The following is a 13,081-nucleotide window of genomic DNA, read 5'->3' on the forward strand; positions in this document are numbered from 1 at the left end:
TACTTGTTGATTGCCCTCAAGTCAAGCACGACTCATTGCGACCCTAAGAACAAAAGGCCTGAAGCCCCTCTACAACTATGGACATTTATCAAAGCTCACAGAGTTTCTGGAGGCATGTTATTTAGGAAGTGGATGCCACTCCTTAAAGACAACAAACATTGTCAAATGATGCATCTTTCTCTGGAAATGTCTCCATACTATATCATTTATACTGAAATAATTATCATTACAGAATGGGGATCATATTATAAACACAGTTTGGTGTTCTACTTGTTCCATGCAATACCATAGTATGGAAATATTCCATACTATATTGCTGAACTTGGAAGGAGTCGCATCTACTTCCTAAACAACATGCCTCTGGAAACTCTATGAACTTTCCTAAATGTCAATAGTTGTAGAAAGTCTTCAGGTCTTTTGTTCATAGGGTCACTATGAGTCATGCTTGACTCAACGGCAATCAACAACACTTTCTAAAGATCTCATTTTTAAATGGTTGCATGGTAGTTCATCAATATTAACCTATTTAAATCTTTTTTATTATTACGTTCTATGGAGCAGTTCTACACTATAATACCTAGGGCTGCCACCGATTGGAATGGACTTCAAAGCAAGGGGGTTATTGTTGTTGTTAGATATTGTCAAGTTGGTTCTGACTCATAGTGACCTGATGTACAACAGAACAAGATGCTGCGCAGTACCGTGCACTATCCTCTCATTCATCACTGTCTGAGTACATTACTGCAGTTAAAGGTCTTACCGCCTTTTACTAATCCTCTACAAGATGTACTTCTCTAAGATGAGTCTCTCCAGATAATATGTTCAAAATATGTTCAAAGAATCCTTTCCATTACTACTTCCAAGCTCTATTCTCCACCCCCCAAGGTAAATTTTCTTCATTCTTCTGGAAGTGTATTCAATATTCTTTGCCAATGCTGTAATTCAAAAGTGCCAACTCATCTTCTGTCTTTTTTATTCATTGCCCAGCTTTCACATGTACTGAAAAATCCTGCAGCTTGAGTCAGGTACACCCGAATCCTCAAAGTGACACTTTTGCTTTGTAACATTTTTTTAAACTTTTTATTTTATTTTATTATTTTTGTGTGTGTGTACCATCAAATCAGATCTTACTGGTACAGGAGGAGATTGTCCCTCCTTCCTCGGCAGAGCATCTGGTGGATTTGAACCGTGTGCCTCTGGGATTGCAGTGCAGCTTCTTGCCACTTGGCCACCAGAGCTCTCCTGCTTTGTAACATTTTATATAGCAACTCCCCAGTGCAATATGTCATTTGATTTCTTGAATATGGCTTCCATGGCTTTTGATAGTAGATTAATTTTACTTGAATCTATGGCTTTTATTGTTGGGAATTATGTTTATTCAACCATTACAAATAACTCTGTAAAATAAAATTCCTTGTTCACACTTTGGTTTCTCTCCCACACTCCTAATTTTATGCTTATGTTACATTCCCAAAGTATCCAACAAGTGGGTCACAGATACACACTTTTTTTTAAGGCTTGCAGAAAGTGAAAAATATTTGAATCATATTCTGAAGAAGATCAAAGACTAGAGCCTTCAAAATGAGTTACATCTCAATATCAAGAAAGCAAACATTGTCCCCACTGGACCAGTAGACAATATCATGATAGATAAAGACTGAAGTTGTAAACAATTTTATTTTGATCTACAATCAAAACCTATGATAGCAGCAGTCAAGAAATCAAAAGACATTTGCATTAGAAAAAGGTGCCATTAAGGACCTCTCTACTCATAAGCTACATAGAGCAAGGATGTCAGTATAAAGATTAAGGTGTGCCCGATCCAAGCCATTGTATTTTTCAATTGCTTTTGATGCTTCTGAAAGTTGGACAGTGAATAAGGAAACAGAATTGATGCCTTTGAATTGTGGTGTTGGAAAGTGTATTGAATATCCCATGGACTGCTAAGGAAACTCTGGTGGCCTAGTGGTAAGAATCTGTGTTGCCATTCTGAAGGCACACAGTACAAATTCACTAGTTGTTTTGTAGGAGAAGGATGGGAAATTTCCTCCTGTATGATTACTGCCTCGGAAAACCAACCGGAGGGTCAGCTCTGGGCTAGTTCCAACTCCCCAGTACACAACAACAATATGGACTACCAAAAGAACAAATTTGTTTTGAAGGAAGTGTAGAGTACTTCTCAGAAGCAAGAATGGTGAAACTTCACCTCATTTTGGCCATGTTTTCAAAAGGAACTAGTCCTTGGAGGGGAAACATCACACTGGCAAAGCTAGAGGGTCAGAGAAAGAGAAGAAGATGCTCAAGGTGGATTGATACAGTGACTATTACAATAGGCTTGAGGAGGACAAAGATCAGGAAGATGGCGCAAGACACAGTAAAGTTCAGATATGCTGTTCACAGATGAGTCGTAGTTAACTAGATGGCATCTAACAACGTTTTGTTATTGTTAAGTGCTGTCAAGTCATAGACAACTCAAAGCCACCCTATGAATGAAAGACCTGAACACTTGTATAACTTTCATTATTTCTCCAAGTTCGTAGAGTTTCCAACGCAAGCTATTTCGGAGCAAGCTATTTTGGAAGTGGATGCCACTCCTAGTTCCAAGTTTGTTTTAATAGGGGAGCTCTACCAAACCCACCATGAGTAATCATTACCGTATTTGACACATCAGTGTCACAGTGTTTAGCATCACAGCAATCACGAGTTATCTCCGTACAGCAAATAGAATAAGAATGTAAAAGGTGAACCAGATCTTAGAGTCAGTTTAGTGTGATCCTTCATTCTAAAGCTAAATCAATATAACAAAGATCAATGTGGCAGTGAGGGGGAAAGTCTCTCTTTTCACAGCAACACCATGATTCTTTTTGGTATCTTATTTTAGCTTTAAAACTGAAGATTTAGCAATCAAGGAGATCGATTTTGCTGCCTAAAGAACTCTTTATCCCTTGGATTTTCTTTGGAACTGAGAGTAAAAGAAAAATACAATTTTGTATTCAATGTATTCATATTCATTTGATTCTTACAAAAATCCTTTGAAGTAATGGGGAAAAAAAGTATTTTGTTCTCACTCTAAGGATGAGCAGTTAATACCAAGAAACATTCAATCTCAAGTCTTACGCCATGATGGAGCCAAAACTCTAATACTATTCCTAAAATCTACTACTCAGGAGGCATTCTCTCCCCAAACCACCAATCTAGCCATTTATCCTCTTGTCAGGGCTTGTCTTGCCAAGAGGGCGCTGCACTAGTTTAGGTAAACCTGAGCCTAACCACGATGAGAAGATACTCCTAGTTTGATTTCTCACCTTTAAAAGAGCTGTCTCTTTTCATTCCCCTTGGTCTTGCTCCTTATTTAAACTTCTATTTTTATCTTTGATTAGGCCTGCAGGGTTTCGTTCAACAGCTCCACCCTCTCCAAAGTAGCTATAACCTCCTAAATCGCTTCCTAGGTATCCAAGGAGACCACAGACACAAAACTTGACCCACGTGTTTTCTTTTTCTCCTTTCCCATTGGTCAGGTGGCTTCCTCATGTAGGCTCTTCCGTCATACCAATGGCCAATGAACTTGTAGCAAATACAGAGAGACTTTCGAACTCGGTCTCCAATCGTATCTAATCCACGAATTGCCTTCTGGGATATATAGTTTATAGTCCTCGGAAGTCGTTTGATGCCAGACCTAGTTAGAACTACTTATCCCATCAGCCTCTGCGAAAGAAAGGATGGTGTATAAGGAAACTGAGGTTAAGGTTTATCACTTAAAGCTTTGAAGTTTTAAGTTTTGAGTGTGGTTTGTTCAGTATAAGTTTAAATCCCCGGCACAGTTGACACACCTGATCTTGAATCAGCAAATGTTCGAAATGCATCCCCTTTGACGTGACGCAAGTGACCCTTCCTGCAGAGGAGCTGATCTGAGAGGGCCCGAGAGCGGGACAGACCATGTTCGCCCCGTACTCAGGGTGGGCGCACAGCAGCCTGCGGCTCTGCCAGCTCCGCGTGTGGGTCCGGGCAGCTGTCGATCGCTGGACATTTTTGCCTTTCCAGGGTCGGCGGTATGGTTCTGGAGGGTGCGAGCGCCGGCCGGGGTTGGAGCCCGAGGTCACTCGGCCTGGCCCCACGCGCCTGACACTGAAGGAGTGGACACTGCGCGTGAGTCCGTTCGGCCGGCTGCGCGCGCGGCTCCCGTGCCACTTGACTGTGAGACCCCTGGATCCCCTCACATACCCTGACGCTGACCGCGTGCTCGTGGCGGTGAGCGGCGTGGAGGGCTGTGCTCAGAGCCTCGACAGCCTGCAGGTGAGGTACGATGAGGTGCGGAAGGAGATGGCCATCGAATCTCACACCATCGACCCCAAGGCCTCCGTGGAGGTGGACGCGCCCCTCAAGTTCGGCAAGTGAGGGGCTGGGGTACCAAGGGCTTGTGTTGCGAACCTTCCCGAACTGTGCTGATCTGCACTTTCAGTTGATCCACTTTGAACTTATGTTCCAATTTGCAGTCACCCGTTAGAAACTGACATTTGCCTATTTATATGTATTCTTATGTTGTACTGTGAGTTTCCAAATTATTGTTGTTGTTAGGTGTCAGTACAACGCGTAGTGATCATGTGACCAACAGGGTCTCAACCCTGTCCTATGTCATCCTCACAATCTCTGACACATTGGGGCCCATTGCCACAGTCACTGTGTCAATCCACCTGGTCGTGGGTCTTCCTCTCTTTCGCCTACCCTTCACCTATCTAAGCAAGGTTTCCTCTCCAGTGAAAAACCTCTTCTATACACATGCAAGTGATTGAAAAGACCATGGCCTGAATAAAGCGCATCTTGGTCTTCAAACTAACAAGTTTCCAAGTAGTAAGGAGCACTAGTGGCCAACTGTCCCATGGGTGAAGGATGGGCAGTCTACTCCTGTGAGAGTAACTGCCTCTGAAAACCTGCCGGAAGGTCAGCTATGAGTCAGTTCCAACTCAGTGGTACACACCACCACCAGATCGAAATGAATTCTCAAATGACAGGGATTTTGTAAATCTAGTGGAAAAGATATTTGGATAAATACAAGTCAAATAACATGTGTGAAGCCCTATATATTGTCTTTTCACACTTTATTTCTAATATTCCCATTGCACTTGATCATTATCAAAAAAGGCTTAAAGGTTCTTGATAATTTATTCAAAGTTAGGGAAGTTAATCTATATTTTCCTTTGCTTACAACTTTGATGATCTGACCTAAAGCCCTAAATATGTTCCATGTCTACACACCACCAAATCTTTTGGTTTCTAATAGACACCAGTTTCTTACTGGTACGCCTGAGTTTTTCCTGATTCCAGAAAGATTTCTGTGATTAACAGTTTATGAGGAAAATCACCTACGGAGACTTCTGGGGAACTCCAGCTGATAATGCTGGCAGGACATCTAAGCATTTGGGCTTCATGGTACTTTTATAGTGCTGACCACTGTGTTCAGCACACTGTTCTCTCGGCATGTTTTCAGGCACCCCTTCTTTCCAGGACTGAAGGATGATATTGATGACCATCAATTCTGGTGGCCTACTGGACAGAGTGTTGCATTGCCAACCCAGAGCCATGTGGTTCAAATTCACCAGCTGCTCCACAGGAGAAAGATGAACAACCTCCTGTATAATTTATAGCCTCAAAAAACCTGCCGGAGAGTCAGCTATGAGTTGATTCTAACTCAGTAGCCAACAGCTGAGGTTATGTTATGTGGAAAATCCTCTTTCAGTCATTACAGCTGCACTGGAAAGTAGGTAATGTTCTTGTAACTATTTCAGAGGAGGAATTTAGGAATATAACAGTCTTTATAAAGTAAATATTGTGCTTGAACAAAGAGGAAAAAGAAAACAAAACCCAGGCCTTTATGAAACACACATTCTGCAGGGAGTGTATTTCAAGTGTGCCTATTCTTCCTCGTCAAGTGGTGGAGAGATTTGAACTGATTGGCGTTTGCTTAATGTGTTACTGCTTTTTAACTTCCGTCCTAGTGACATAGTGGGTTACATGTTGGGCTGTTAATGGAAATATCCATCAATCACAGGAGAGGAGTAAAATGAGGCAGTCTTCTTCACTAAGACTTTTGGCCTAGGAAACCCAATGTAGGGTTGCTGTAAATTGGAATCAACTCAGTACCAATGGGTTACTTGGTTTGTTCGTTTGTTTTTGCTTTATGAAAAAGCTTGAGGAAGAGGAGTTGTGCACAGATTATGATAGTATAAAATGGATCAAATATTGAAAGTTATTAACTAAGCACAGTCATGGAACTCTGGTGGCCTAGTGGTAAGAAGCTGCACTGCAATCCTCAAGGAACATAGTTCGAATCCACTAGCTGCTTCATGGGAGAAGGATAGACAGTCTCCTTTTGTGCAATTAACTGCCTCTGAAAACCCTACAGAAGGGTAGCTATGAGTTGGCTCCGACTCTACAGTACTCAACAACAGCAAGAAGTCCAATCATATAGGAGCGCGGATGAAATGAGTAGTACTTATGCTGGTGATGCCAAACTTTATTATTTGTCGATTACTTATTCTAGAGCCAGAATTCCATTTCCAGTTTACTGTTTCCACATGTCTGTTCTATAGGCAGGGAGCTCTGATGGCCTAGTGTTAAGAAGCTGCACTTTAATCCCAAAGGCATGCGGTTTGAATCCACCAGATGCTCCATGGGAGAATGATGGGCAGTCTCCTCCCTTGCAGTTACCTGCCTCTGAAAACTTGCTAGAAGGTCAGCTGTGGGCCAGTTCCAGTTTGAAAGCACACAACAACAGTAACATCATTCTATATAGGTAGGGAGCTCTTGTGGCTTAGTGGTAAGGAGTTGCATTGCCAATCTAAAGGCATGTGGTTTGAATCCACCAGTTGGTCTGTGAGAGGAAAATGGGAAATCTCCCATGCAATGTGCTACCTCTGAAAACTCCTTGAAGCCCCAGCTATGAGTCAGTTTCAGCTTGACTATACATAACACCATTCAATAGGCATGTCAGATCAACATATTCTTGATACCTCTTTTTCTTCCTGATTGTTACCTGTTTCAGTGAATGAGTAAAAGCAGTATTATTACTATTCAGATCTCCTTCCGTCACTTACCAATCCTGTGCATCTCTAAAATTGACATCTATCAATATGTATCTACACAGCTCTTAGAACAGACCTCATGTTGTAACAGTACTTCACCTGGTAGGACATTTTTCATACTTGCATCCATGTACATAGTTTTATACTGTTAATTTCACCAAGAAGTATACAAGTATGGACATTTATTTTAGGCCACATGTACTGAAATTTTAGAATTAGACTCAACATATTCTGTGTTTGTGTAGCAGTGCTTTTCCTCTAGTTTATTTTAAGGAAAATTATCAGTATTTCTCTGAATTAGGTATTAAGTATCAATGTGTTGCTGTGGGGATTTTTGTTGTTTTTGTTTTAAATACAAAAGGATCACTTGCTCATTGTCATCAAGTTAGAACCAACTCATAGCTGACACTCTAGTAGGTTTTTAGAAGCTGTGTATCTCGTGAGCGGAGATTACCCATCTTTCTTCTATGGCGCCACTAGGGGGTTCAAACCTTCAGAGAGATGCCACCTTTGGGTTATCAGTACAACTAACTCCCTATGCCACCAGAGCTCCCTTCTACTATCCTTTTCCTTAATTTTTCAATTTCTGTATACACACACAGCCCTTCACTTAAATTAATAGCCAAAGGTGACATCCTTGACTTCTTCCTTTTTTTCAGACTTGGGTTAGATACCTTTGCTATTTACCCAGAACCTTAAGTTTTTATTATTACTAGTTTTCAAAGTTTTAAAACCACAAAATGCCTTTGTGTTATAGTTGTGCTAAGTTACATATTTTTTCATGTATTAAAGGATATAAATAGGATTTAAAATTCTAAATTATCATAAATACTGCCCAGTGTTATTCCTGCAGCAGGCACTAACTTATCTGACTCATTGTAATGCCTTGCTACCTTGCTATGTTCTTACTGGAATTAGTATGTGTATTGTGTGTATTGGTGTCTGATTTATCAGTGGAAGAAAGACTCCGATAATCTTAACCTGTAAAAATTGGAGTATCATCCTTTTCTTCTCATGTAGATATATTTTTCCCTTTACACACCAAAAATAGCATGTAATAGTCATTATAACAATTAACCTGGCCAATGAATAATGCAAATTTTGCATAAAAAGTGTTAGGATTTCTTTTTTTTTAATACACATCTACATAGTGCAGGAGAGGAAGACACAGAGCAGGCTTCAGAGCTGTTGTACATGGGATTGTTATGTGTCACAGTTGACTGGATGGCACATAACAGCAACAACAACAAAGATATTTGGATTAGTGAAAATTAGAGGAGGAATGTGGTGGCTGGCATCAGGATTGGTGGAAGAGTCATCAACAACCTGCATTATGCAGATGATACAACCTTGCTTGCTGAAACTGAGGAGGACCTGAAGCGCTTGCTGCAGAAGGTCAAGGACTGCAGCCTTCAATATGGATTGAAGTTCAGTATCAAGAAAACAGAGATTCTCACCACTGGGCCAATTGGCAGCATCATAATGATGGTGAAAAGAATGAGATAGTTAACAGTTTTGATTTATTTGGGTCCACAGTCAACAATCTTGGTAACAGCAGCCAGGAAATCAAGAGATGAATTGCATTGGGAAAGTCAGCTGTAAGGGACCTCTCAAGAGTACTGAAGAGCAATAACTTCAGGCTGGAGACTAAGGTGCACCTGATCCAGGCTGTAGTCTTTGCAGTTAAGTGCTATGCATCAGAGAGTTGGACAGGGAATAGGGATGATAGAAAGAGAATTGATGCCTTTGAGCTGTGGTGCTGGAGAAGAGTGAATATACCATGGACTGCTAGGAGAACAAACGGGTTTGTCTTGTAGAGAGTGAAGCGGAATGCTCCTTGGAGTCAAGGATTCTGAAGCTTCGTCTGACATACTTTGGGCGTGTTGCAAGGAGGGACTGGTCCTTAGAGAGGGACATCCTGTTTGGGAGAGTAGAGGCACATCGCAGGAGAGGAAGACCCTCGATGAGATGGATCAATTCTGTGATCAGAGAGGTGGGAATGAGTATGTTTGAGACAGCGAGGTTGGCACAGGATAGAATGGCATTTAGGGCTCTTGTACATAGAGTCGCTATGAGTTGCAAGTGACCCAATGGCACATAGCAACAACAACCTTTTAAATAAAGCTATGTTGCCAGGGTGGCACCTCTTTAGAGAGAAACGATTGTTGTGTTCATGCCAGGATTCAGTAATATTGTCGACAAAACTAGCAATGAAGAGGTAGGTTTCCATGGGCTACTGAAATGCTTTGTAGTTCATTGACTGTGAAATTATTTTTCTTTTTTCACTTTCAGATTTAGATATCAAGGCATCAGGATCTGGTTGTATAAAAGTAAAAAAAATTGAGTGTGATAATTGCCAAATTGAAACAGATCAAGGATCCAGCATTTTACAATCTGTTAAGGTAAAAACTTATTTTTCTAGTTATATTTCAAAATTTTTATAAAGTATTGGTCTTAAGAAACTATAACCAATATTAGAACTGTAAGGGAATTTTAAATATTGCTGATTGTATATGTGTTTTGGAACAGAGATCAGCGAGCTTTCTATAAAAAAAAAACAAACCAGATAGTATATGTTTCAGGGTTTCCAGGGCTTAAGGACTCAGGTGCAACTACCTAACTGTTATTGTAGAGAAAAAACCATCAGTATACAAATGTAAATGAATGAAAGTGGCTGTGTCCCAATAAAACTTTATTTAAAAAACAGATATTGATTGGTCAAAAGCACATTAGACAACACTTTATAATTTCTAGGATGACACTTACCAGGAAAACATTAGATAACAAGTGTTAATAAGGATGTTGAAGAAATTGAAACTCTTTTATGTTGCTTGTCTGAATATAAACTGCTGCAGCCCATGTGAGAAACAGTCAAGTTCTTAAAAAAGTTAAGCCTGCAATTATGTATAAGTCGGTTTTCTACTTCCTCAGTATAGACCGAAAAGGCTTTTTAAGACAGTAATCAGATAGCTACATGTTAACACAGTATTATTCACATTAGCCAAATATGGAAATAAGCCAGTTATCAGCAGATTAAGTGATAGACATACATGAAATATAATTCAGCCTTAAAGAGAAATGATATTCTGAGACATCTACAACATGGATAAACCTTGAGAACATTAGGCTGAATGAATAAGGCAGGTACAAAAGGACACATTATTGAATGATCCTGCGTATATGAAATATCTTGTGTAAGTAAATAGGCAAAAGTTTTTCAGTAGTTACACATGGCCAGAGAGTTGAGAGTTATGCTGAAGAGGTTCAGATTTAAACTTCTGGAAGTGCATAATGATAGTGGTAGCACAATATGGTAAATGTCATTAATGTCACTGATTCATACACTTTAAAATGGCAAGTTTTCTCACCTTTGGCACAGTAGGCATTTTATGTTGGATTATTCTTTGTTGTGGGGAACTGTCTTGTGCAGGGTAAGTTGGTGAGGAACATGCCTGACTTCTGCTGTCTCAGCCATGACAGTTCAGAGCGTCTCCAGACATCACCATAGGTCCTTTTGTGGTCAAACTCATCCGTGTTTGATCACTACCAGGGCCTCTTTAAAGTGCTAATGAGTAAAGTTGTCACTTTAAAGATCACCATGCACCTGATCTGAGCCATGGCATTTTTAGTTGCTTTATATGCACAGGTGAAAGCTGAACAATGTATATGAAGCTTTTGAATTGTAATGTTGGCAAAGAATATTGAGTGGACTGCCAAAAAAATCTAATCGATCTGCCTTGGGAGAAGTACACCCAGAGTGCTCCTTGAATACCAGGCTGGTGAGACTGTTCACGTATTTTGTGTTTGTTATCAAGAGGGACCAGTCCCTGGCCAAGGCCATCTTGTTTGGAAAAGTAGAGTCAGTGAAAGTGAGGAGTGCCCTTCATGAAGTAGTCAAATCCTCCAGCTGTGCACAGCAGCCGTAAGAGAATGGACTTTGAAATCACACAGAGCTTAATTTATACCTCAACTAACTTTTAATTGTGTCACCTTGATATTATTATTATTGAATCTGTAAAACAAGAAAAGACATAATAGTTCTGTTTCTGGATTGCTGTGAGCACTAAATGGTAATTTATGTAAACTAATTAGCATTGTTTTTGCTGCAGAGAAAATGTCAAATAAGTGATGTTTTTGCTGTTACGTGCCATCGAGTCATCTACAACTCATAGTGACCCTATGCACAAATAAGTGATACTTACTGGTATTAATAATAATGAATAGTAATGGCTATTGTCATCATCATCTTATCTTCATCATTGATGTTTAGTTAGCTGATCATGTTGTTGTTAGGTGCCATCGAGTTGAGTCCAGTTCATAGCAACCTTAAGATCAACAGACCCGAATTCTGCCTTTGCCCTATCTTGTGCCAACCTCATCATCTCTGACATACTTGAGTCCATTGTTGAAATCACTGTGTCAAATTCTTCTCATCAAATGTCTTCCTTTTCTTTGCTGACCCTCCATCTTTCAAAGCATGATGTCCTTTTCCAAGGGATAGCCTCACCTAGCTACATGGCCAGAATATGTGAGATGAAGCTTTGCCAACCTTGCTTCCAAGGAGCACTCTGGCTGCCCTTTCTCCAATACATATCTTTTCTTTTGGCAATCTGTGGGATTATTCAGTAATCTTTTCCAGCACCACAACTCAAAGCATCAATTCTGCCATCCTTATTCATATTGTTGTTGTTAGATGTTGTCATGTTGAGTACAATTCATGAACATCAGATCTAAACTGTCCTATGCTGTGCCAGCCTCACAATCTCTGACACACTCAAGCCCATTGCTGTAGTCGCTGTGTCAGACCACTTGGTTGAGGATCTTCCTCTCCTTTGCTATCCCTCCACCTTTCCAAACATGCTGTCCCCCTCTAAGGAATAGCCTCTCCTAGCAACATACTCCAAAGTATGTGAGATGAAGTTTCATCATCTTTGCCTCCATCCATCTTTACACTCTGGCTGCACCTTCTCCAAGACATAATCTGTTTTTTTCTTTTGGTATTCCATAGTGTATTCAGTACTCTTCTCCAATGCCACAGTTCAAAGGCATCAATTATTCTTCTGTCATCTTTAGTTATTTTCTAGTTCTCAACCACGTTGCAAAACCATGGGCTAAATCAGGCACACCTTAGTCCTCAAATTGATATCATTGCTCCCAATAATTTAGAGAATTCTCTGACTGCAGACTTTCCCAGTGCAACACACCTCTTGATCTCCTTTCTACTAGTATCAAGTTTATTGATTGTAGATTCAAATAAGATGAAATAGTTGACGGTCTCAGTCTTTTTTCCATCTATCACAATGCTGCCTGTCAGTCTACTGGTGAGGACTTTTGTTTTCTTGACACTGAGATGCAGTTCATATGGAAGGCTGCAGTATTTAACCTTCAGCAGCAAGTGCTTCAAATCCTCTTCACTTTCAGCAAGCAAAGTTGTGCCACTCACATAATGAAGATTACTGATGAATCTTCCTCCAATCCTGATGCCACATTCTACTTCATAGAGTCCAGCTTTTCAAATTATTTGCTCAGGAATGGAAAGGACACAACCCTGTAATTTCTAAGCCCTTCTTCAGAGAGACTCTCAAGGAGGCTTTATATTTCCTTTTGAATCCAAGTAGGTTATTTAATCTTTTTAATAGCAGTTGACAAGTTTTTTATTTGGTATCATTCTGAACAGAATATTTCTTTTTCAGTCATCTTCTTTTACTTCTTAGTGGTTTTTATAAATAAAAAAAAAGAATGTGTAAGATGAATTTTTTTAATAATTTTCATGAATCGAACTTTTTCTTTATGTCTGTGTTTCAGAGTCAAAACTTACATGTTCAAACTAAAGGAGGAGAAGTGATTTGTCTGGGAACAGTTTATGGAAATGTAGATATTCATGCATCAGATAAGAGTGTAAGGTTCAAACTTCCTTTTTTCCCCATAATTTTAATTTTGCTTCATGTAAGCTAACAGTGTTAGCTAACAAATTCATGATGCAGAATTCTTTCTTAATAAGT

The 13,081-nt window shown here is 40.0% G+C and overlaps 1 protein-coding gene across 1 annotated transcript in view; it reads left to right on the forward strand.

Annotated features, from left to right (window-relative positions):
- Nucleotides 1-3,936: 3,936 nt before the first annotated feature.
- FAM185A (family with sequence similarity 185, member A) overlaps nt 3,937-13,081 on the forward strand; it is a 49,685-nt gene continuing 40,540 nt past the window's right edge. The window contains exons 1-3 of the mRNA XM_006882681.1: nt 3,937-4,387; nt 9,372-9,481; nt 12,885-12,977. Coding sequence (XP_006882743.1) covers nt 3,937-4,387; nt 9,372-9,481; nt 12,885-12,977 — 654 coding nt within the window. The remainder of the gene's footprint in view (nt 4,388-9,371; nt 9,482-12,884; nt 12,978-13,081) is intronic.

The sequence above is a fragment of the Elephantulus edwardii genome, unplaced genomic scaffold (genome assembly GCF_000299155.1).
Source record: "Elephantulus edwardii isolate Elephantulus edwardi_28Jun2011 unplaced genomic scaffold, EleEdw1.0 scaffold00022, whole genome shotgun sequence".
Classification (NCBI taxonomy): Eukaryota; Metazoa; Chordata; class Mammalia; order Macroscelidea; family Macroscelididae; genus Elephantulus; species Elephantulus edwardii.